Genomic DNA, 25,705 nt, shown 5'->3' on the forward strand with positions numbered 1-25,705 from the left:
CACATCAACTGGTTCTCCCTTATCCACTCTACTGGAAACATCCTCAAAAAATTCCAGAAGATTTGTCAAGCATGATTTCCCTTTCACAAATCCATGCTGACTTGGACCTATCATGTCACCTCTTTCCAAATGCACTGCTATGACATCCTTAATAATTGATTCCATCATTTTACCCACTACCGATGTCAGGCTGACCGGTCTATAATTCCCTGTTTTCTCTCTCCCTCCTTTTTTAAAAAGTGGGGTTACATTGGCTACCCTCCACTCCATAGGAACTGATCCAGAGTCAATGGAATGTTGGAAAATGACTGTCAACGCATCCACTATTTCCAAGGCCACCTCCTTAAGTACTCTGGGATGCAGTCCATCAGGCCCTGGGGATTTATCGGCCTTCAATCCCATCAATTTCCCCAACACAATTTCCCGGCTAATAAGGATTTCCCTCAGTTCCTCCTCCTTACTAGACCCCCCGACCCCTTTTATAACCGGAAGGTTGTTCGTGTCCTCCTTCGTGAATACCGAACCAAAGTACTTGTTCAATTGGTCCGCCATTTCTTTGTTCCCCGTTATGACTTCCCCTGATTCTGACTGCAGGGGACCTACATTTGTCTTTACTAACCTTTTTCTCTTTACATATCTATAGAAACTTTTGCAATCCGTCTTAATGTTCCCTGCAAGCTTCTTCTCATACTCCATTTTCCCTGCCCTAATCAAACCTTTTGTCCTCCTCTGCTGAGTTCTAAATTTCTCCCAGTCCCCAGGTTCGCTGCTATTTCTGGCCAATTTGTATGCCACTTCCTTGGCTTTAATACTATCCCTGATTTCCCTTGATAGCCACGGTTGAGCCACCTTCCCTTTTTTATTTCTATGCCAGACAGGAATGTACAATTGTTGTAGTTCATCCATGCGGTCTCTAAATGTCTGCCATTGCCCATCCACAGTCAACCCCTTAAGTACACACTGCAGCCACGGTACATCAGTGGTGGAGGGAGAGAATGTTTAAGGTTGTGGATAGGGTGCCAATCAAGCGGGTTGCTTTGTCCTGGATGGTGTTGTGCTTCCTGAGTGTTGTTGGAGCTGCATCCATCCATCACATATCTAACTTATGCCTTGTAGATGATGGAAAGGCTTTGAGCAGTCAGGAGGTGAGACACCTGACGTAGAATACTCAGCTTATGACCTGCTCTTGTTGCCACAGTATCTATGTGGATGGTCCAGTTAAGTTTCTGGTCAATGGTGACCCCCGGGATGTTGATGGTGGGAGATTCGGTGATGGTAATGCCATTGAATGTCAAAGGGTGATGGTTAGACTCTCACTTGTTGGAAATGGTCATTGCCTGGAACTTATGACACTAATGTTACTTGTCAATTATCAGCCCAAGCTTGAATGTCATCCAGGTCTTGTTGCATGCAGGCATGGACTGCTTCATTATCTAAAGAGTTGCGAATGGAACTGAACACTGTGCAGTCATCAGCGAACATCCCCACTTCTGACCTTATGATGGAGGGAAGGTCATTGATGAAAAAGCTGAACATGGTTGGGCCTAGGACACTGCCCTGAGGAATTACTGCAGCAATGTCCTGGGGTTGGGATGAGTGACCTCCAAACTTCAGACAGCCACACTCAGTCAAATGCTGCCTTGATATCAAGGGGCAGTCACTCTCACCTCACCTCTGGGATTCAGCTCTTTTGTCCATGTTTGGACCAAGGCTGTAATGCGGTCTGGTGCTGATGGAGCCCAAACTGGGCATTGGTGAGTAGGTTATTGGTGAGTAAGTACCGCTTGATAGCACTGTCGACAACACGTTCCATCACTTTGCTGATGATTGAGAGTAGACTGATGGGGAAGTAATTGGCCAGATTTGGCTTGTCCTGCTTTATGTGGACAAGACATACCTGGGCAATCTTCCACATTATCGGATAGATGCCAGTGTTGTAGCTGTACTGGAACAGCTTGGCTAGATGTGAGGCTAGTCCTAGAGCACAATTCTTCAGCACCACAGCCAGGATGTTGTCAGGGTCCATTGCCTTTGCTGTATCCAGTGCACTCAGTCATTTCTTGATATCACGTGGAGTGAATCAAATTGGCAGAAGACTGACTTCCGTGATGATGGGGTCCTCAGGAGGAGGCCGATATGAATCATCCACTCGGCACTTTTGGCTGAAGATGGTTGCAAACACTTCTTCAGCCTTGTCTTTTGCACTCACGTGCTGGGCTCCGCCATCATTGAGGATGGGGTTATTCATGGAGCCTCCTCCTCCCTCCATTAGTTGTTTAATGGTCCACCAACATTCACGACTGGATGTGGCAAGACTACAGAGCTTTGATCTGATCCATTGATTGTGGGATCGCTTAGCCCTGTCTATAGCATGCTGCTTCTGCTTTTTAGCATGCATGTAGTCCCGTGTTGCAGCTTCCCAGGTTGGCAGCTCATTTTTAGGTATGTCTGGTGCTCTCCTGGCAGGCTCTTCTACACTCCTTATTGAACCAGGATTGGTCTCCTGACTTAATGGTAATAATAAAGTGATGGATATACCGGGCCATGAGGTTACATATTATGGTGGAATACAATTCTGCTGTTGCTGATGGCTTACAGTGCCTCATGCATGCCCAGTTTTGAGCTGCTACATCTGTTCTGAATCTGTCCCATTTAGCATGGTGGTAGTGCCACACAACACGATGGATGGTATCAGCAATGTGAAGACGGTACTTCGTCTCCACTGCTACTAATGCTGTCTTGGACAGATGCATCTGTGACAGGTATATTGGTGAGGATGAGTCAACTAGGTTTTTCGCTCGTGTTTTTCTCTCACCACCTGACGCAGGCCCAGTCTGGCAGCTATGTCCTTCAGGACATGGCCAGCTCAGTCAGTAGTGGTGCTATTGGTGATGGACATTAAAGTTCCCAACCCAGAGTACATTCTGTGCCCTTGCTACTCTCAGTACTTCTTCCAAGTGGTGTTCAACATAGAGGTGCACTGATTCATCAGCTGAGAGAGGTAATCAGCAGGAGGTTTCCTTGCCCATGCTTGACCTGAATCCATGAGACTTCATGGAGTCCAGAGTCAATGTTGAGGACTCTCAGGGACACTCCCTCCCGATTGTATACCACTGTTCCACTACCCCTGATGGGTCTGTCCTGCCGATGGGACAGGACATACCTAGAGATGGTGATGGAGGAGTCTGGAACATTGGCTAAAAGGTATGATTCTTGAGTATGTCTAGGTCAGGTTGTTGCTTGCCTAGTTCGTGGGGCAGCTCTCCCAATTTTGGCACACGTCCCCGGATGTTGGTGAGGTGGACTTTGCAGGGTCGATTGGGCTTGGTGTGCCTTTGTCGTGCCCATAGCCAGTGCCGAGATTGATGCCAGGTAGTCCGTCCGGTTTTATTCTTCTTATTGTTTCTTGTAGCAGTTTTGTTACAACTGAGAGGCTTGCTAGGCCATTTCAGAGGGCAGTTAAGAGTCAACCATTTGCTGTAGGACTGGAGTCACATATAGGCCAAACCAGGTAAGGACGACAGATTTCCTTCCCTAAAGGGCATTAGTGAACCAAATGGGTTTTTACGACAATCCGAGTTTCATGGTCGACATTACTGATACTAGCTTTTTATTCTAGATTTATTTAATTAACTGAATTTAGATTCCCCAGCTCCCGTGATGGGATTTGAACTCATGTCTCTGTATCATTAGTCCAGACCTCTGGACTAAGCCAGTAACATTACCACTCTGCTGCCCTTCCTGATGTTTCCAATATTAATGTTATATGGGTGTGGGATATGTATTTACCAATTTCAATAATTGGGGCATAAGATTCCTATATTGTAATTCATACCTTTTTCACACCTGTATCCCGAAAAGCCAGGTGTACACTCACAACTAAAAAAGCCCCACTCTCCACGACATCTCGCGTGTGTACCACAGGAGGGGAACCCCCCACTCAGACAGTTACCATCAGTTACTTCGCAGCCAGGTGCACTATCAAGCGACTCTGCAGGAGATGACAAGTCATATACCTGAAAATGAAATTTGGTTCAGCCTTTGTATAATAAATTCTGTTAAATGATTGTGTTAAAATAATTATAGTTCAAATCTGTGAATTCCCACAGATTTTACTGGAAGTACATTTTGGTCTCATTAACAGTTACAAGTCAGCCAACAGATTCTTAAGTACTTTAAATGAATACCTTCTTACTGAATGTCATATGCAATATTTATTAGTGCTGATGGAACAATTCTAATTTAATTTCTAGAAAACAAATCTTCTCCAAAAAATGTTGACAAGTTCAATTGAGAATATGCCACCTAAGGTGGGTTCAATATAGCAGATGGATTGTGCTCTGTTGAACTTTGTCTTTTACCTTACTGTCCACAATCAGATTGTGTATGCATCCAGTGAAATGTCTGTGGTTTAAATAAGGGTAGGAATAAGGCAGGGAGTCTTTTACACCACCCAATTGCAGAACTTGGTTAACATGCAAAAACCTGTAAGAAAATGGAGGAAAATTAATACTCCAATATTTCACATTTGATTGTTAGCTTTTCTATTGCAGAGAATTAACATAACAACAACTTGCATTTATATAGCACCTTTAAAGTAGTAACACCTCCCAAGGTGCCCCACAGGAGTATTATAAGACAAAAAAACTTGACAGGGGGACGGTTTGTATATAAAATGTTCCTGAGGTTCGAGAGTGTGCTATGGCGTCTGAGATAACATAATATATAAGGGTGAAGACTTAGCCAAGTGTCAAAAGCATGACATGTGGTCAAATTTGTTGGGCGAAACCCAGAGCCTGCACATTCAGTGCTGTCAGAAGGCCTTCATTCCTGCTTCATATAAAAAAAAGTGAAGTAATGGGACAATGTTATGTATTTCAAAAATGTCAACATTTATTCAAAAATGAGGGTGTCATCCTCAACATGAAGTAAGTTAGGTCTATCATGGTATGATTATCATGATGGAATGGCACATTAGAGGTCCACAGAGCAGTAGGACTGCCACACAGTGAAATACCGATCACAGCTATACCATTATTGGGAGATGCCAAGCAAACGTCAGGCAATTCTCCAAATTTCATAGAATCATAGAATGAAACAGCACACAAGGTCGTCATTCGGCCCATCGTGCCTGTGATTGAGCTATCCAATTAATCTCACTCCTGTGCTCTTTCCCCATGACACTGTAATTTTTCCCTTTGGTACTTATCCAATTCTCTTTTGAATGTTACTACCAAATCTGTTTCCACCGCCCTTTCAGGCAGTGCATTCCAGATCACAATAACTCGTTGTGTAAAAAATAGTTTCTTCGTGTTGCCTCTGGTTCTTTGTGCATTCCATTTTTGTAATCTTTTGCCAAATTGCCTTGGGTTCACAAAAAGGTTTTGTACCTTTCATGATTTGGAGTTGACCCTGTGACCTCACACACTGACCGATCCTCTGTGGAGAACCATTTTCCAAATCCTCCTTTCTCTGACACAACAGCATTTGCACATCGATCCAGAGTGAAGCGTATATCCTGGAGGCCAAGAAGTGCTGTTAATTTAAATAGTGACTCTTTAACATGTAAACTGTAGTCAATGCAAGAAATGCATAACTTTCCTTTCCTCTGTACTGTTTCCAAAAACTCTCTGATTGGCTGCGCTATTAAAAGACAGCTCCGTCTGCTTCATTTGTATGTTAGTGGCAAGCTACAGGCGCTAGTCATGGCCCTAGATGCAGCTTAGTGGTGAGGGGACAAGATTGTCCGACTGAACCACCGACCCAGGTCCTAAGGTAAGTCCGGGGTAGGGAGGCAATGGGAAGGGCGGGGGGGTTGAGGGCAGGCCGGCAGCAGCGACCTGCAGTTTCAATGTGAAGTCGGGTGGTGTATTCCTGCTCCTCCTGGTTCCACAGTCAGGTAAGTAAAAAAAACATTTAACTGATTGTCAATAGTTTTGGTGGCAGCCTCCAGTACTGCCTTTAAGGATCGTTGGGTTGACTGCTGTGTGGCTAAAAAAAACTGACCCTAGGATGCACGGTGCATGCTGCAGCGAATGAATTGCTGAGTTCAATTGAGTTGTAAATCCAGTGACAGTCAAGAGGTATTTTAACTGCAGAATGGGGTGTTGTTTCACACAATGACCTGTTCATTAACAATGTCTGGTCATGGAGGAGACATCTACCTCTTTGATGCTGACAAATGTATTTAATCTCTGCTGGTCTTTGCGGGGAGGCTTTTTAGGAATCAAAATAAGACATCAGAAGATTAGAAAAGAAGCAGAAAGGCTATGAGGGAGACATAACCTCTTTACTGTCAGCAGGATAGATGGCAGAACAAATAAATTTTTCTACATTAAATAAGAATTCCCCCACCCCCCCGCCAAATAGAGTTGCGTAAGACGCCATCTTTGTAAAGGAGTTGCAGCTTGTGCTAGGATTGGCCACCCAGAAGCTCCTTAAGGTGCTAAATATCACTTAAAATGCCTGATAGCGCTCATTAAGGAGACTGCACGGCATTTTTGGGGCTAGCGGTTGTCCTAATGCCCTCTCCTAACAGCAACCAGCTGTTTTTGCAGTAGACAAGGCACTGATGTGGTTTTCAAGCTCAACTTAAAGGGATTCTCACTGTTTACTGTTCACTTGCTGCTGAAACTGTGAAGTGGTCCTCTAAAATACATCAGCACACATTCTGGGACACTTTGTCAAGACCTCACCAACACTCTAACAAAAGTTATTCCGCTGAAGACTTCACCCAAAAAGAATAAGTGCCGTGCTACTCTACCTTATAGCAGTCACCAGGGTAAAGGGAGTGCTTGGTCATGGCTTGGGGTCCTCCTTGGTCTGGACGAGGAATGGGAGGAGGACATGAGGCCAGTCCGAGCAGCATCAACTGCTGCAGAAGAGAGGGACAGGAAGGACAGGGGGGCAATGTAGCGTTCTCCCCCCCCCCATGGGTAAAGGTCATCCTCCGCTGGACCTCCTCTACCAGGACCTCCAGAACCTGTGTGCCCTCTCCTTCAGTCGCTGAGCCATCCTGCAAGGTGCCACTGTGTGCCAGCCAGTGCATTCCATGCCTTCAGGGAAAGTGTGGACAAGGTGCCCACATAGACTGCTCCACGAGTATTGCGTCTAATCAGCACTTGATTGTTAAACCTGCTGGTGCCTGTTTAGCTCCTCCAGGCAAATTCAAATTATGGTAATCAGCAGTTAGGACCAAAATTTTGTGCTAAATCCAAACTTTCAAACAGGCCTGTCTTAGTGGCACAACACCCATTTAGGGCAAAAGCAAAAATGGCCATCTGACGAAGGGTCATCGACCTGAAACATTAACTCTGTTTCTCTCGCCACAGATGCTGCCTGACCTGCTGAGTATTTCCAGCATTTTCTGTTTTTATTTTACCCATTTAGCACATGGTTTCACCCTTTGGCCACACTGTATTAGGACCATACCTTCATCACATTTCCAGCAAGGTCATTTTAGTCAGCCCAAATAGCCGAACTAGATCAGGACGTGTATAAGAATAATACGTCACTCTTGTACACAGGAATAAAGAAATGTTTTTTGGTCCTAATTTCCTTTTCCTGTCCTGATTTCAAATATTGATAAAGTTGAATTGCAGAAACTAAGTACAGTACTGTAAGCAGTCAGTCCCAAACCACAATATTATTGTGTTGTTGGCTGTGAAATTCCATTATATGAGGTGTGAACGAAGAATATTTTACCCATTTAAAATACTGCATTTCCACACTATGGCAATTATGTTACCATAAGGATATATATTTTTTTAACCTTGGGCACATATAAAGCCATTCATCTATTTAATTGTAATCTTAGTCACTCACTTTGCCATTGCTCCTGATGTCCAGCCTATGCCAGCGCCTGTCTGCGACATTGACAGTACTGGCCAGTTGCAGTTGCAATGTCCCAGAGCCATGATTTATTCTCAGAGAGGGGACGCCACTGCTGATTTCTGGTGTGAGGGAGAAAAAAAGTTTTATTTATATTCATTTTAATTATTTATTAAAATGAAACAACCATAATAAGATTATCTTCAGCCATAATATGTGTTTTTCAGACTGACAAGTAATATTATCCTAGCCATTGCTTTTGGCAGTACCAGCAAATGAATGCTTAATACACTCATGTGGACTTCCTCTCTCTACTATTTTAGTAGAGGTATAAACCCATTTAAAATAAATAGGTTAACACCTCTGTTAGAAAACTGGACAATGCATTACACGTTTGACCACTAATATCGTAAGGTATAATTACTAGTCTATTGTAAAAAAAAGCAATAAAAATGTTAGCCCAAAAATGCTTTCCTGTAATGTTACCAAGTCTATGATTCTGTATGTAGTTAGAATAAGCAAATCACTGATACTAAGTTTACAAAAAAACAACTTCAGCTACATTTTCAAATCAGAATCCTTTTGAGACACAATTCTCTCCACTAATCCATCAATTTCTGCCTATAGTGGAGCTACTGATTGGTTGGATTAGGGCTAATTTTTCAGCTCTAAATACAGAAACTACTCAATACTCCACAGTCCTCATCCAAAAATCCAGTTATGGAGGGAAAAGAATCACCAGTGTACTGCTGTTAGTAAAAATCTAGTGTTACAAATGAATTTCTTCATCGAACATGACCAAGATACAGGGCAACAGGTATTGTTTGCATGGAAACTATTTAAATAAAGTTCAATAAGGTTAAATCTTCACATTAGTGTAAGGATATCCAAGTGCATCATTAAAGCTCAAGAACAAGTAAGTTGCAATGTACCGATGGCAGTGAAATCCTGGCAATCTTGGGACTCTGGATCAGCAACAGGCCCACTGTACAGCAACAGCCCATCTGGAACCTCAGTGATGAACTCCATTGACAGGTGGTTCTCAAAACAGGGCCTGATTGGTGGAAACCAGGTATAACCATTCCCGTGGAAACTGTGCTTCGTCTGCTGGCAGTCAGATCCGTCAAACTGGGGAGGACACTGACACCTTCAAACAAATAAAATAAAGGAAGAATAAAAAACACACAAAGGGCATTAGAATTATATAAGGTACCAATATGAGCCTGACAATAACTAAACAATTTTACGTATAAACGCTTAACGCATGCATATCAAATTCCTCTCTTTGTTATTTTAAAATAAATGAGTTAAAGTCTCCATTTAAACAACAGAAGTATGAATTTGATGCAAATGGCTTAAATGTTGGTATGATAACATCGTCCACAGTAATTACTAGGCTTTATGGATTCCCAACTAGTGCAAGTTAGTTAATTCACATTTTAACAGTTTCATATGAATAATAAAGTTAACTAAGTTTAATTTGCTGTTAGTTTTAAATTTCCCTTGTTTCAAGTGCAACCAGTATTTGAAAATGATTTGCTTTCAATATCCAATGATTTTCTCATTATTACAGAGACAGTCAGTAGACTGCAATTCATGGCCTCACACCTGTAGCCACTGCGACTGTCGATGCAAGTTCCTCCGTTGCGGCAGGGATTTCTCGCATACGAGAGACATGTTTGATGTGTTCGTTCCCGTGCTGCACAGGTGCAGATGGCGGAGGTGCTCACTGTCACACAGACCAGGGAAATGTTGCCAGCCTCCACTACTGTGGGTGTGTCGTTGACAACTAGGCGACTCTTGCAACCATTGCTGTTGCTGCAGTTTGCTAGGATGCATTCATCCACTGGGATTTGAATGATATTCAGCTTCAGAGCTGACTGTAACTGCAGACAAGAAATCAATAATTATAGGCATGTCACCCATGTTCTCTCCAAGTGTAATTGCACTTGTGACACCTATTTACACTTTAATTACTGACTGGTATCTTGGCAAAGTTAAAAGTTTACTTTTGTAATGTCCTATTTAAAATTTATCCAGACCTTTCAGAATGAAAGCCCTAAATTAGATACATCACTACTGGTATCATAAATAACAATACAGTTAATTAATTATAAATCTAGTAGTTACTTAGGTAAATATCTTCACTGCAGTTACAGCATGTTAATGTGTGTAGAGAACCAGAATGCATGTCATTCAATTTGATGATCCAGATAAGCATCAAATATTTACTGCAGTAACAGTTCTCGCATATCTAATTCCCATGAAATGACAGAAGCTCAATCACCATAATCCAGATTGCAAATCTGTTAATTGAAGATTCTCTATTTTCAGAATGAAGTCACTGATATTACCTACCAGTTTCTTGTGAGCTGCCACATTTCCATTTAAGCTTTCTGTCCGGTAATAGGTGGAGCCATAGGCAGCAAATCGCACGTCGGTCTGTCTGCCATTTACATTTAGGACACTGAAGATATGGATATTGTCTGGGTGAACTGGTAGGATTTCACCTAATAGCTCTTTGAATGTGTCATATTTGCTTTTTTGGTTTTCTGCCTTCTGAACAAATTCTTCTGCTGTGATATCTGTGAACATAACAATAAGCTTTTATATACCTGTACAACCATTCATTGACTACAGAATAAATCTACTGGCTGTAACAGTCAGAAATAGATAACACTGTTTGAGCAATTATTAATGGAAACATATAGGTGTCATTTTGACTTTGAGCCAGTGTAAAACAGGTGACAGAATTGGCAGCCCGTTGTATGTAAAATGAGCGGTAGACCCGACAGCACCTGTTTTACATGACTGCACAAAGTTCAAATTACCCCCATAGAGAGGAGGAGTTGGAGGGCAACAGAGAATAAACCATTGAATGATGGAGTTCCACATATAAAATTACTTTTAATGTATTTGTGCTCTTCACAGTCAGGGATACCATGGCTGGGGAATGAAATATGTTTCTATTTTTGTAAGCCATTCCTATATCCGATAAAAGGGGTGGGGGGGGGGGGGGTACCTAGTGTGATGTCATAACTCTAGCAATTGCTCACAAGGGAAATAGACCAGTGGTTGCCGACCAATTCCAGAAGTTTTGCAGAAGCAGTAAACCATTTTAATGTAATCTTTGTCACATGGATGGTTTCATCCAACAGCCTGATGTTCTTTCAGCTGAAGTTTCATTATTGCTCTTGTTCTCTGTGACAGTTTAATGATCCTTAAATCAGCCAAAGAACTTTCAACGAGAGCAGCTGGCCTTCCAAACATTGCAATGATGACTATTTTCTTTAAATGTTATTTTCTGTTTCAACTAATAGTCATGGGTTTGAGATATAGATACCTAACAATTATTTCATTTTCAAAACTTCAAAAGCATAAGCTAAGTTGCAAAGGGGCATTAAATTACACATCACTTGGTTTTAGAATGGCTTTCATATTCCAAGTCTACAAGCCACAGAATGAAATAACTGAAATGATTTAAACTACAGAATTGAAAACTGGTTTTTCAGCTTGATTGATGCTGTAGAGTTTTAACTCACCGGACAGTCGAATCGAGCCAGAATTGTAGATGGCTTCATCCAGCAGCTCTTCAACATGAACCTTGACTGTGGAGAACATGTCAGGCCAAATCCCATCAGAGACCTTGACTGCAAAGTCATAGATACCTTGTGGCGTGTTTCCTTTCATAATCAGAAAGCCTGTCCTTTGATTTAATATGAAGTACCTGTACAAGATGATTTTAACAAACATTGATACCAATACCTTTTTATATATTAGTCATTAATTTTCAATAAAAATTCTTAGTTTATAATGGCTAAGCAATTTTATTGATATTAAGGGATCTCTCGCGTTATTGCTTACGCTCAATTAAATGACACAATGTAATTTTAGTATATGTTATAGATAGGGAAAAAAATCACTAATATTTTCTTCAGTTCTCTATTCAGTTGTCTGGTCAATTATTGAAGAGTTTGATATGGAATGTGGCTGTGTATGGTGCTGAAACATGGACACTGAGGAAAGAGGAGGTCAGACTTCTAGAGAATTTGGAGATGTATGGAGAAAGTAAAGTGGATAGACAAGAAAAGTAATGAAGGAGTGTTGACAATGAGAAAAGAAGAACATAGTTTGATTGATGTTGTTAGGAAAGGGCAAATGAATTGGATTGAGCATGTGCTGAGAGAGGGTGGAATGTTGAACCAGGCGTTAGAAGGGCAGAGGGAAGGAAAAAGACCAAAAGTGAGGAAAAGCAGGAAGTACCTGAAGAATAAGAGATCATGTGAAGAACTGAACGTTATGTTTCTGTTGTGGCCATTTGCAGGCGCCCGTGATATATAGCAACGATATGTGGATTTTATGGCATAGGAACTTAAGGATTACTAGATTTGTGACACATAACTTGCTGAATCTGTGTGAATCTGAATTTTGTAGCAATACCCAAGGTTATTTTTTGCACTGAATTATAAGGAAATCCACCACCTTGTATGTATTACAATACAGAATGAAGTATTACAATTCCAATATATTGACATACGGTGTAGCATCTTGAATGTATGAGAAAGTGGCTTACTTTGGCACACGTCCTTCAAAACTGTACGTCTTATTGTCCCAATCGTCTAAGTCTGGAGCATGTACTCTTCCGAGGACAGTGGTTGGCATGGTGCCTGTTTAAGAGGAGGTGCATCGAACATTAGTGCTTATCCTTTTTTTCACAAAACATTTATATGTTGTAATTTCCTGCTGCCTCAGCCATTAAAAGGCGGCAGTTATCAGTTTAATCTCAAGAATGAATGCCTTTAGTTGGTCCTATGAACCTTCTAGAAAGATGTTTGAAAGTTTTATTTTATAAAGTCTGAAACTTCAAACCAAATGCAGACTGCCAAACCTCCCCCAGCAGTGAAATTATTAAAATACATTCAAATTTCAGAAACTAATACTGAATCATTCTCCAACAGCTCTTGCTTGTTTTGTGCCTCCCAGCAGCAGTACACTATGCACATCCAGTCTAATTGTCACAAATAAATGTCAGTGCTTCTCCGACAAGTCGTCAAATGACTGCAAGCATTCAATCAATGGGCAATCAGAAGCACTTTCAGGAGACACTAGAAAATCTGCAGCTTGCGTGTGCTGCTGCCAACTGATTTAATTCAGATGGATTTTTAGTGTTTCGCATACATTTCTTTTATCAGAAGAGCTCGCCTTTTGCTAAATCTAAGGCATTATCATTGCCTGATTACTTGACCAATTATTTCAATTCAGATGTTTTGATTCTTTAAAAGGTGAAGTTCATGTTGATCGGGTTATATGAGCATTATTTTAATATATTGCACATTGTCCCTGCTTTATTAGAAAAATTGTTTCCCAGATAAAGCTACCAATATGCAATCGGTAATGTTTTTGGTCATTTTTAACTCTTAAACCCACATGCTATTTCTTATATCAAATTGAGCCCAGAGGATTAGTGAGGCTACCTTTTTACTATTCTATCTGAAGCCACGCAGTGCAGACACAAAGGAGTGAAATTGGTCAATGCATGTCGTGCAAAATGGCTTGATAGTGAATCAGAAGCCTGTTTTACACCACGCCCCATTTTCCTTTCCGTCCCAGAATTCCTGCAGCTCCTGCCTCTTGAACACTCAAGTCCATCAGGGAGCACAAGTAGGCTCATCTTAATGTCAAGTCCTGGGGATTGGCCTGTACACCTCAGAAGACTGCTGACAGCATCAGGCAATGGACCCTCTTATAGGGCTCAATTTTCCCCAATGCCGTTTTTTGGCGTACTTGAAGAGTTACGCCCATTTTCTTGGGGCCTAACAAAGGCAAAAAAAAATCATCCAACATTCCCCGCTTGAATTGCTGATTTTGGCGCTGCTTTGGGGGTGGAGCCTAAGATCTGTGCCAAAAAGATCAGATTGCCAGGGTAACAAGGGACACACTGCGGGCTGAGGCTGGAAAGTGAAACATACAACATTCTGGCCAGCACCATGCACATTGCAGCAGCATTCCAGCATTAAATTATTAAAGAGTTTACGCCAAAAGTCTATCCCCCCCCTCCCCCCTCCCGATGCCGGGTGCTGCTGCTAGCCCTGGACAAAAGGCCTCCTCCCCCCCCACCCACTCTCTCCTCTCCCACCCTCTCTGCTACTGCTGCTGTCTGGGCCGTGGAACTACATCTGCTGCGCTGATATTCTTACCTGTGGTGATTTTGTTAACTGCCCAGAAGGTTTTTCCAGAGGGTCACATACACCGTCCTAAGAAAAATTGGAGTAACTCGGTGCTGGCCAAACTTGCTTAAATGGCCAGAATTGATGCAGGTGGTAGGTTACGCCTCCAATGAGGTAAAAAAATCATAGCCTAAAAAAGTTCTACCTAAGTGAATTACGCTAGCGCAGAAACTTTGGGGAAACTTGGAGATTTGAATTTAATACAATAAAAAGGTGCACGCCAAAAAAACGGCACAGATAATTGGGGAAAATTGAGCCCATAAAGGGGCAGATGTGAACTTCCTCCCCTTTTACTAATCTGTCACCATTCAGATAATAATCTGCCTTCCTGTTTTTGCCACCAAAGTGGATAACCTCACATTTATCCACATTATACTGCATCTGCCATGCATTTGCCCACTCACCTAACCTGTCCAAGTCACCCTGCAGCCTCTTAGCATCCTCCTCACAGCTCACACTGCCACCCAGCTTAGTGTCATCTGCAAACTTGGAGATAATACATTCAATTCCTTCAATTAAATCATTAATATATATTGTAAATAGTTGGGGTCCCAGCACTGAACCTTGTGGTACCCCACTAGTCACTGCCTGCCATTCTGAAAAGGACCCGTTTATTCCAACTCTTTGCTTCCTGTCTGCCAACGAGTTCTCTATCCACGTCAATACATTACCCCCAATCCCATGTGCCTTAATTTTGCACACCAATCTCTTATGTGGGACCTTGTCAAAAGCCTTTTGAAAGTCCAAATACACCACATCCACTGGTTCTCCCTTGTCCACTCTACTAGTTACATCCTCAAAAAATTCTAGAAGATTTGTCAAGCATGATTTCCCTTTCATAAATCCATGCTGACTTGGACTGATCCTGTCACTGTTTTCCATATACGCTGCTATTACATCTTTAATAACTGATTCCAGCATTTTCCCCAGTATCGATGTCAGACTAACCAGTCTATAATTCCCTGTTTTCTCTCTCCCTTCTTTTTTACATTAGCTACCCTCCAATCCATAGGAACTGATCCAGAGTCCATGGAATGTTGGAAAATGACCACCAATGCATCTACTATTTCTAGGGCCACTTCCTTAAGTACTCAGGGATGCAGACTGTCAGGCCCTGGGGATTATTGGCCTTCAATTACATCAATTTCCCTAACAGCATTTCCTGACCATTTCCCAGATACTTCATTGGGATCAGGAGTGAGGTCACAGGTGCAGTTGGATTCCCACTTCACCATACTTAACGACAGAAAGTGTGAGGATTTTCAACGGTTTGTGACTTTAGATTATCTTTCAGTTAAAGGTTCTGTATATTTTATTTTATTAACTGTACTTTGATACACACACATACATACACATATACACATGCACAATCTAACTAAATGTAAAGAGCTGTGTGATTGGTTTCGTTTTGTGTAACTTACCCCAAATTTACAAATTTGACTGTCGAAAAAGAGCATTACCTCTGAAAAATGCATCATTAAAATGACAGGCTAAGTATAACAAGATAGTTTCCAACTTTGAAATATAATGAGGTTGCAGCTTTAATGTTACCTCTATGATTGTAAACATAGATTTTTTTGTGTCCAGCTTGATGAGGGTGATCATTTTCATCACCGACTGTGATGGTCAGTGTGCTTGTAGCACTCATGGAAGGGGTTCCACTGTCTGTTATGATAATGGGCAAATAAAACTCTTTCTGCTCCTCTCTGTCAAACATCCTGAGAGTCATGACAGTGGCAGTATTATTCCTGTTGTCCCTCAGAGCAAAGTCTTGTGAGTTTTGGTATTCTGGGGGCAAAGAAAAGGTGAAAGGAGGCCCATTTGGAGCTGTGTCCCGATCTACAGCAAAAATCAGCAGTGAGGATTGGTTCATGGATATTACTTGGGGTGCCAATGAATTCTCCCATACAACAGGCATGTATGCGGTCTCAAACTCAGGTCCATTATCATTAACATCAAGCACAGTCATTTGAATCGTTGCAGTCCCTGTTTGAGCAGGAGTCCCTTGATCTGTTGCCAGTATAATCAGATTATATTGCTGGATAGTTTCATGATCTAGGGCATTTCCCACAGTCACATGCCCTGAATGGTCAATGATAAATTGTCCCGATGGGTCTGAATTTCTCAGTGTGCTATACACAATTTTCCCATTATAACCAGAGTCAGCATCAGAGGCCATCACCTTAACAACAACGGTACCTATAAGCACATTTTCAGGCAATGCATTGGCTTGGTAAAAATGGGGATTAAACACAGGGATATGATCATTGTAATCTTCCACCTCAATCAGACAATGGGCAATGCTGGAGAAATCAAGATCTTCCACTTTCAGGGTCAGGTTAAACTTTCGTTCATGTGGCTTCTCATAATCGACCTCCTTTTTTAATCGAATTGTCCCATGCTGATTTTTGTTATTTTCAATGTAAAAGTTGTGCCCTGGATCTCCTGCGATAATGGTGAATGTCAGCTGGGCATTCTCACCAACATCTGCATCTACTGCTGATACCTCCGACACTGCTGAATTCACCTTGCTGTTCTCTGATATCTTTGCTCCCCATGTCTGTTGTGTAAATCTGGGTGAATGGTCATTCACATCTGACACAAAGATAGTTGCTGTTCCTGTCCCAGTCAATCCTCCTCCATCTTTTGCTTCCACAACAAGCAGATATTTATCCATTTTCTCTCTGTCTAGGGTCCCTAGGGCTGTGTAGATTGTGCCAGTAGTTGGGTTGATGTTGAATAAATCTAAATTAATTTTATTCTTTCCGTTATGAACGATTCGATAGGTCAGAACAGCATTTTGGTTCACAGTAGGGTCATCTAGATCTGTCGCTGTCATCTCCATAATAGAAGTATCTGCAGGAGAATTTTCCAGAACATAGCCACTACAACTGTTGTCAGACAAGCAGGGGAAGGAAGGATTATTATCATTTATGTCCCGTACTCTGACTATCATATCGGCAAACCCTGTTAATCCCTCTCCATTCTCATCAGTGGCTAGCACGACAAAGCGCCAAACTGCTCGCTCTTCACGGTCAAGTGGCTTCTGGGAGTAAATTGTCCCAGTGATCTCATCAATCCTGAATTCAGTTTCTGCTCCTTGACCATGCAGTGAGTACCTCAGGGCTCCTTGATCTGCCTCATTGTCTGGATCGGTGGCTGCAACCTTTGTGTGATATAGAAAATCCGTTTATTTATTACATAGAAAGTAGAGCACAGAAACAAGTAATTCAGCTCAACTGATCTATCCTGGTGTTTATGCTCCACATGAGCCTCCTCCCTCCCTACTTCACCTCATCCTATCAGCATATCCTTCTATTCCTTTCTGCCTCATGTACTTATCTCGCAGCCCCTTAAATGCATCTATGCTATTCGTCTCAACTACTCCATGGGGTAGCACGTTCCACAGTTCAACCACTCTTTGAGTAAAGAAGTCTCTCCTGAATTTCATGTTGGATTTATAAGTAACGATCTTATAGTTATGACCCCTAGTTTTGAATACCCCACAAGTGGAAACATTTTCTCTACTTCAACCCTATCAAACCCTTTCATTATTTTAAAGACCTTTATTGAGTCGCCCCTTAGCTTTCTCTTTTCTAGCTAAAAGAGCCCCAGCCTGTTCAATCTATCCTGATAGTTATAGCCTCTCAGTTCTGGTATCATCCCTGTAAATCTTTTTTGCACCTTCTCCAATACTTCGATATCCTTTTTATAATATGGTATATTACATTAAGATATAAAATAGTGACAGGTTATTGAGATGTATATTAGTTGCAAATTGCTAATCTTGATCAGCAGTTGGGCTACAGTGTGCTGCAACAGAGAATATTTTTTTGTTTTGTTTAAGTGACAGACAACTGTTTGGTTAGAAACTAGGTACGTCTTGTTAAACAAATATCATCAAATAGAAATTAAAAAGAAAATAAGCTTGGAAGACGTTATACCTGTAATACCAAGAGGGCAGGTCCATTCCACTCCTCTGTCACGTTCCCATAGTATTCACTGAGAGAAAAAACTGGAGCCTCATCATTTCTATTCAACACACTGATGATGACAGTGCAATAGTTCTCCCATTTACCATCAGAGGCCAGCAGGTGAAGCTCATACCTTGTCACCCGTTCATAATCCAGAGGCTGAGAGATGAAAATGGTACCAACCTCTGGTTCGACATTAAACACTCCTGCTACATTGCTTGATGTGACTTGATACCTCAATTTTGCATTAGCACCTGTTGATCAAAATAATAGCATAGATATGTTACGATTATTTTCTTATAATATGAATATTTAAATAAAGTGGTAATGTCAGATATTTGCATCATTCACTGAAGCATAGTTACATCCAGTGTTAATAAAAGTTATGTATTACCTGTTAATGACACATTTTAAACGCAGACATGGGCATTTGCTTCCCTTGCTCCAGGGCAACAAATTACATAGAAATCCAATGTATATTTAAAATGGACCTCTTCACAGCACTGATTATTCGTTAAAAGTAATACATTTAATTTTTGTAGTTGACTATCAAAAACCTTTAAGTGCTATGAGTGTTTAATGTAAGCAAGGATGCTGTCATGATTTAATGCAATTCTTTATAAATTAAATAAGCAGAATGTGGCATCAATTAGGGATTTCCAACTATAGTGACAGAGGTTACAGTGAAAGAAAGCACCATTGAGTATCTAGGTTGGAAATTCTGGATGGTGTGAATTCTCTAGTGCACTAGATCAGTTGGGGGGGGGGGGGGGCGGTGTCACAGGTTTTATGTAACCCCCACCCCCATCCAGCTGTATGAGTTTTTGTAACTTTTAGTTGACTTGATGAGAGTAAAAAGCTAGAATACGGCATTGCACTTAGGGGGCTGACATAAGGAAAGGGCCCTCCTGTCAGCTAATCATAGAGTTGCCATGGAGAAATTCATCACTCCCTGCTGAAGGGGATGGGAGGCAGCAACAAGAGGTCCAGAAAGGGAAAATCTGGGATCTATTTGCTTTACTTTAAAATGAATGAAAGCAGATAGCTTCTGAGCTCTATGTACTGACAGCATGATAGTGTCATCAGTGCATGTCAATAATGTTGCGGAGACTAGTAGATAACTAGAGTCAGTGCTAGCACTGTAAAAGCAGACTTATTGAAGCATATGTCTGAATCTCTGACCTAAGGAAGGATATGCTTGCCATAGAGGGAGTACAACGAAGGTTCACCAGATTGATTCCTGGGATGGGGAGATTGTCCTATGAGGAGAGATTGAGTAGACTAGACCTATAGAGTTTAGAAGAATGAGAGATGGTCTCATTGAAACATAAAAAATTCTTACAGGACTTGACAGGGTAGATGCAGGGAGGATGTTTCCCCTGGCTAGAACCAGGGGTCATGGTCACAGGCCATTTAGGACTGAGATGAGGAGAAATCTTTTCATTCAGAGGGTTGTGAATCTTTGGAATTCTCTATCTCATAGGACTGTGGATGCTCAGTCACTGAATATATTCAAGATAGAGATCGCTAGATTTTTGAATATTAAGATATATGGAGATAGTGCAGGAAAGTGAAGTTGAGGTAGAAGATCTTATTGAATGGCGGAGCATACTCGAGGGGCCGAATGGCCTACTCCTGCTCCTAATTCTCATGTTCTTATTATGCTCAGAATCAGAATGAAGGCACAATATCATTAAAATTTGATACTGAGCTCTCAAGATTTCTAACAGCCTACCTTCATCTTCATCATGGGCACTGACAGTAATGACAGCTGACCCCAAATCTTGGTCCTCATCCACATTAACTTCATAGACCTTCTGAGTGAAAATGGGCTTGTTATCATTCACATCACTGATAAAGATTCTCACGTAAGCGGAATCTACGGGTTGGAAAATGGCAAATTAAACTGTATGAATTAATATTCCTGTTCTTTCAGCTGTGATACCTGAAATTACTTATTGTGGCAAACAATACACAGTCGTTTCCTCACAAGGTTCACTATTCTAATAAAATCAGCTCAAGAGCTGACCACAGAAACATTTTACAAAATAACAACATTTAGATAATACAATCAGGGTGTTTTACTCATATTACTTACCAGTGTTTGGCAGTCCATGTTTTCCTGGACAAGCAGATTCAGAACCATCCATTGATTGTACCTCTAAAAGATAGGAGCCTTTCAACTCTCTGTCAAAAATTGCTTGTGTATAAATCAAGCCTGTTGTGGAATCTATTTGAAAAAAATCGCAGTCACCATTTCTATCCTTCAAGATAGAATATGTGATCTGAAAAATAAAGGTATTATTTAGTACTTTGAAGAATGAAGTTGCCATTGAAGGAATGCTATTTTATCTGCTTTTCATACAAACCTTCCCATTGACTCCCAGGTCTTGATCAGTTGCTACGACTTGGAGAACAGCAGTCTTTCTTTCAACCCCCTCTGTGACAGAGGCCTCATAAATTGAGGAGGTGAAAAATGGTATGTTGTCATTAACATCTGAGGAATAGCAATAACAAAATACAATGAACTAACTAGTCATCTCAACCTCAGTAGTTACACAATATGGCCAATAGTTAGTACAACCTTTCCTTTACATAAGAATCAAGTTTTATAATGACAACATGAAGTGGCTGATACTGTTTAGAAATGAGGTCACCACGCTTTTTAACCTGCATTACAATTAAATTTACATTTCAAATCCTACACTCTATAACAGTGAAGCCAATCTTTTAATATTTTAAGTAGTATACTGGTACTTAGAATGATATTCCCAACTATGCAGCAGACTGTTTGCTTTTGGGCTTCCTTTAAGCAAATGTTCTACAGTTGCATCAACACATTTACTAAAACCATTAGCAATTCATTTAGAGAGAAAAAAATAATAAAATTAAATTATCTGAATCTAAGGCCGAGAAATTGGAGTGGCGCCAGAAGCGGTAACAAACAGGGCGTCACGAAGGGAACATGCGCCCGAAGACTCCAGCCCGAGGCTCACTGTAAATTGGACCTCAGGCCTTACCTGCATAACAGCAGCAAGCTGCAGGCGCCACTGGGCATTCCGATGCAGCTCGCCAGTCAGGGCCTCAGGAAAATCAGGCACCACCAACACCTAGCCAAGTTCTGGAGTGGGAGGGGGAGCAGACTGGAGAGGGGTGAGCCCGAACTGGCAATAGCTTGCAGTACTGTTGCGGAGGCAGAAGGAGCAGTCCTGGTCAAACTGGTTAGTTAGAGTGATTGAAAATCATATATATTGATACTATACTTTTTCTAATTTGAAGATGCTACAATAGTTTGGCCTGGTTTGCTTTGTGGGAAGGAAACAACTCACCTGTTAGATTAATGTTCACTGTGGTGAATGCTGCTAGGGGCACTGCAGCCATATTCTGGGCACGAACCTTCAGTATAAAGTGCTTGGTTGATTCATAGTCCAACAGCTCTGCAACCAAGATGGAGGCTGTTCCATCCTCTCTGTTTGGTATCAAGTAGAAACGTACTGGCATGTTGCTTTCTGGAACAAGGCCATCTTCTAGGTTATAGGTCACACGGGGGTCGCCAAGAGGAGAGACTGCCTTTATAACCTGCGAGAGATTAAATCATTCAAGAATCAGAGCACTTAAAGAAATAGTACTCAAGTTGGAGTTTCCCTACTATTGCTGCAAATGTTCTCAGACATGTACGTATCAATCACAAAGGTAATTTAAATGATCTGTAAAAGTTAGCCGTACCTTTTTAAAGGTATAAACCAGTCCAACATCGTGCACTGTGTTGTGGCAGATAGGACACAGGAGGCATAAGTGAGGTAATAGTGACCTGAAAATGGCATTGGGTCACTTACCGTCCCATTTATTCTGCCGCTCTGACTGCTGCCATCTTGGATATGGTCCACAGATGGGCGGCTGGAGAGCTCGTCTGTTTCAAGTGAGAATCCATTTCTAATATGCAAATTGGTATATATGGTATACATAGAACACTGAAGTACAAATGGGTCGAGCATGAGCAGTACACACACGACACATGTGTACCAGCCTTAGAATCATAGAAAATTATGACACAGAAGGAGGCCATTCGGACCATCGTATCCATTGAGCAGCCTAACTGCAGTCCTTTACGTTGCCAACTTCAAAGGGCCAGGACCTGGCTATCCTATCGAAGAAGGCTCATGGGTATACACCAGGAAAGGCTAAGTGCACTGGGCAAACTGCTGGAGAGTTCTCCCGCAAACGCAAAGAGCAAGGAGGAGTCCAACTCCAATTTATATTGGGGTTTTGCGTAGAGCCTGGAGACTATTCTGTCCAACATGGATTCTGTAGTCAGCTCCATATCCAAGATGGCAGCGGTTGGAGTGGCAGAATAAACGGGATGGTAAGTAATTCAATCGTTTTTTTACATTAGCAATTTCAGTGTAATTTTTTTTTTAAATGTGGGGTAGCAGGCATGTTGTCATTCTGAGAGAGGACAGCATATATCCCTCTCATGCAGCTAGGCCGCTGTCCTTGGGGTTGTGCCTTAGCAGTTCTGCATGAGAATAGAGTGCAGGAGTGATGTGATGCACCGGAAGCCCCTGCCAACATTGGCCTCGAGAGTAACGACAGCAGCACTGTGAGTTGCCATGGAAGCTGTCAGAGTTGTCAACAGAGGCTCCATCATGGTGGGGCCACTGTCGTGCTCATGGAGCTCACTACTACAGCCCTTGTTATTGCCACACAACCAGCTGGGCCAGACTGCCACGCCCACACCGAGTTGCTGCAGTCTGCAGCTGGGCCCTCAAGACCCAGAGTGGCTTGAGGCCACCCAGCTCTTACATGTCCCGCCCGATATTCAGTTCTCGTGATTTCAATGGAACTTAATATTGGCTGGAACATGTACTGGTCGACTGGTGTGATACCCAATACCACTACTATTACCGATGCTGTTACCACCCAACACAAACTTCGACCCCTAAATGTCTGCTGAGTGAGATCAATTTACTGCCGATATAATGTGGAATATCTCATATTAATTTAGTGTTTCTGGAGAAACAACATCCAGCAGTTAAATATCTCATACTATGGTTTACCTCAGGGGATAAAGGCAAAATAAATTTATCTTGTGAGATCTGCAGGCATTGCCTGCTATCTCTGAATTGCTTGGAGTATCATCACAAATATGTAATTTTAATATGACTAATTTAATCATTTTTTTACATTCGCAATTTCAGTGTGATTTAAAAAAAATGCATGAATGCAAACAAATCTTAAACCTGCTGTTTCTCTTGTGTCTAAAGCATGCATATATTTCATATGAAGAAGATAACATACTACAATAGATGTATCTCGTGTGGTGTTTTCAGGAATAACAACTTGATATTTTTCTTTCTCCCACTGTGGCGGCTGGTTTTGGACATTGGTAATTGTCACAGCAAGCTCTACCTTACTGCTCCTGTTTCCTCCGTCTGTGGCAATGATCTCACGAATGATGTGGGACCGCTGTAAATACAACAGTAGCACAGTTTGAAATTCAATACATTTTTTCATTCTTTTTAGACAGATAGCTTCAAATTCTTCCCTGACATTGCCACATATATTTCAGACAGGGTTATATTAATTCCTAATTAATCTTATGGTCTTGAAATTCAAAAGAATGAAAGAAAAGACAGGAGAAATTGTTTTACAAAGAGGGTTGTTAGGACATGGGGACACAGGAAGAGGAGTAGGCTGTTCCACCATCCCGTTCCATTATGGCTGATTTGTACCTCAACTCCATTTAGAAACATAGAAACATAGAAACATAGAAAATAGGTGCAGGAGCAGGCCATTCGGCCCTTCTAGCCTGCACCGCCATTCAATGAGTTCATGGCTGAACATGCAACTTCAGTACCCCATTCCTGCTTTCTCACCATACCCCTTGATTCCCCTAGTAGTAAGGACTTCATCGAACTCCTTTTTGAATATATTTAGTGAATTGGCCTCAACAACTTTCTGTGGTAGAGAATTCCACAGGTTCACCACTCTCTGGGTGAAGAAATTCCTCCTCATCTCGGTCCTAAATGGCTTCCCCCTTATCCTTAGACTGTGTCCCCTGGTTCTGGACTTCCCCATCATTGGGAACATTCTTCCTGCATCTAACCTGTCTAACCCCGTCAGAATTTTAAACGTTTCTATGAGGTCCCCTCTCATTCTTCTGAACTCCAGTGAATACAAGCCCAGTTGATCCAGTCTTTCTTGATAGGTCAGTCCTGCCATCCCGGGAATCATTCTGGTGAACCTTCGCTGCACTCCCTCAATAGCAAGAATGTCCTTCCTCAGGTTAGGAGACCAAAACTGTACACAATACTCCAGGTGTGGCCTCACCAATGCCCTGTACAACTGTAGCAACACCTCCATGCCCCTGTACTCAAATCCCCTCGCTATGAAGGCCAACATGCCATTTGCTTTCTTAACCGCCTGCTGCACCTGCATGCCAACCTTCAATGACTGATGTACCATGACACCCAGGTCTCTTTGCACCTCCCCTTTTCCTAATCTGTCACCATTCAGATAATAGTCTGTCTCTCTGTTTTTACCACCAAAGTGGATAACCTCACATTTATCCACATTATACTTCATCTGCCATGCATTTGCCCACTCACCTAACCTATCCAAGTCGCTCTGCAGCCTCATAGCATCCTCCTCGCAGCTCACACTGCCACCCAACTTAGTGTCATCCGCAAATTTGGAGATACTACATTTAATCCCCTCGTCTAAATCATTAATGTACAGTGTAAACAGCTGGGGCCCCAGCACAGAACCTTGCGGTACCCCACTAGTCACTGCCTGCCATTCTGAAAAGTCCCCATTTACTCCTACTCTTTGCTTCCTGTCTGACAACTAGTTCTCAATCCATGTCAGCACACTACCCCCAATCCCATGTGCTTTAACTTTGCACATTAATCTCTTGTGTGGGACCTTATCGAAAGCCTTCTGAAAGTCCAAATATACCACATCAACTGGTTCTCCCTTGTCCACTCTACTGGAAACATCCTCAAAAAATTCCAGAAGATTTGTCAAGCATGATTTCCCTTTCACAAATCCATGCTGACTTGGACCTATCATATTACCTCTTTCCAAATGCACTGCTATGACATCCTTAATAATTGATTCCATCATTTTACCCACTACCGATGTCAGGCTGACCGGTCTATAATTCCCTGTTTTCTCTCTCCCTCCTTTTTTAAAAAGTGGGGTTACATTGGCTCCCCTCCACTCCATAGGAACTGATCCAGAGTCAATGGAATGTTGGAAAATGACTGTCAATGCATCCACTATTTCCAAGGCCACCTCCTTAAGTACTCTGGGATGCAGTCCATCAGGCCCTGGGGATTTATCAGCCTTCAATCCCATCAATTTCCCCAACACAATTTCCCGACTAATAAGGATTTCCCTCAGTTCCTCCTCCTTACTAGACCCTCCGACCCCTTTTATATCCGGAAGGTTGTTTGTGTCCTCCTCAGTGAATACCGAACCAAAGTACTTGTTCAATTGGTCCGCCATTTCTTTGTTCCCCGTTATGACTTCCCCTGATTCTGACTGCAGGGGACCTACGTTTGTCTTTAGTAACCTTTTTCTCTTTACATATCTATAGAAACTTTTGCAATCCGTCTTAATGTTCCCTGCAAGCTTCTTCTCGTACTCCATTTTCCCTGCCCTAATCAAACC

General features: G+C 41.9%; 1 protein-coding gene across 1 annotated transcript in view; it reads right to left on the reverse strand.

Moving 5' to 3' along the window:
• The window catches only part of LOC139278201 (neural-cadherin), a 157,051-nt gene that overhangs the window by 27,048 nt on the left and 104,298 nt on the right, over window positions 1-25,705 (reverse strand). Inside the window, exons 12-27 of the mRNA XM_070896848.1 lie at window positions 23,330-23,497; window positions 21,361-21,610; window positions 20,401-20,528; window positions 20,130-20,316; window positions 19,767-19,910; window positions 18,002-18,285; window positions 15,609-17,223; window positions 12,404-12,497; window positions 11,373-11,557; window positions 10,189-10,415; window positions 9,439-9,716; window positions 8,763-8,977; window positions 7,825-7,952; window positions 5,391-5,518; window positions 4,362-4,485; window positions 3,836-4,016 (exon numbers count right to left, since the gene is read on the reverse strand). Coding sequence (XP_070752949.1) covers window positions 3,836-4,016; window positions 4,362-4,485; window positions 5,391-5,518; window positions 7,825-7,952; window positions 8,763-8,977; window positions 9,439-9,716; window positions 10,189-10,415; window positions 11,373-11,557; window positions 12,404-12,497; window positions 15,609-17,223; window positions 18,002-18,285; window positions 19,767-19,910; window positions 20,130-20,316; window positions 20,401-20,528; window positions 21,361-21,610; window positions 23,330-23,497 — 4,336 coding nt within the window. The remainder of the gene's footprint in view (window positions 1-3,835; window positions 4,017-4,361; window positions 4,486-5,390; window positions 5,519-7,824; window positions 7,953-8,762; window positions 8,978-9,438; window positions 9,717-10,188; window positions 10,416-11,372; window positions 11,558-12,403; window positions 12,498-15,608; window positions 17,224-18,001; window positions 18,286-19,766; window positions 19,911-20,129; window positions 20,317-20,400; window positions 20,529-21,360; window positions 21,611-23,329; window positions 23,498-25,705) is intronic.

Source organism: Pristiophorus japonicus, chromosome 13 (assembly GCF_044704955.1).
Source record: "Pristiophorus japonicus isolate sPriJap1 chromosome 13, sPriJap1.hap1, whole genome shotgun sequence".
In the NCBI taxonomy this organism is placed as follows: Eukaryota; Metazoa; Chordata; class Chondrichthyes; family Pristiophoridae; genus Pristiophorus; species Pristiophorus japonicus.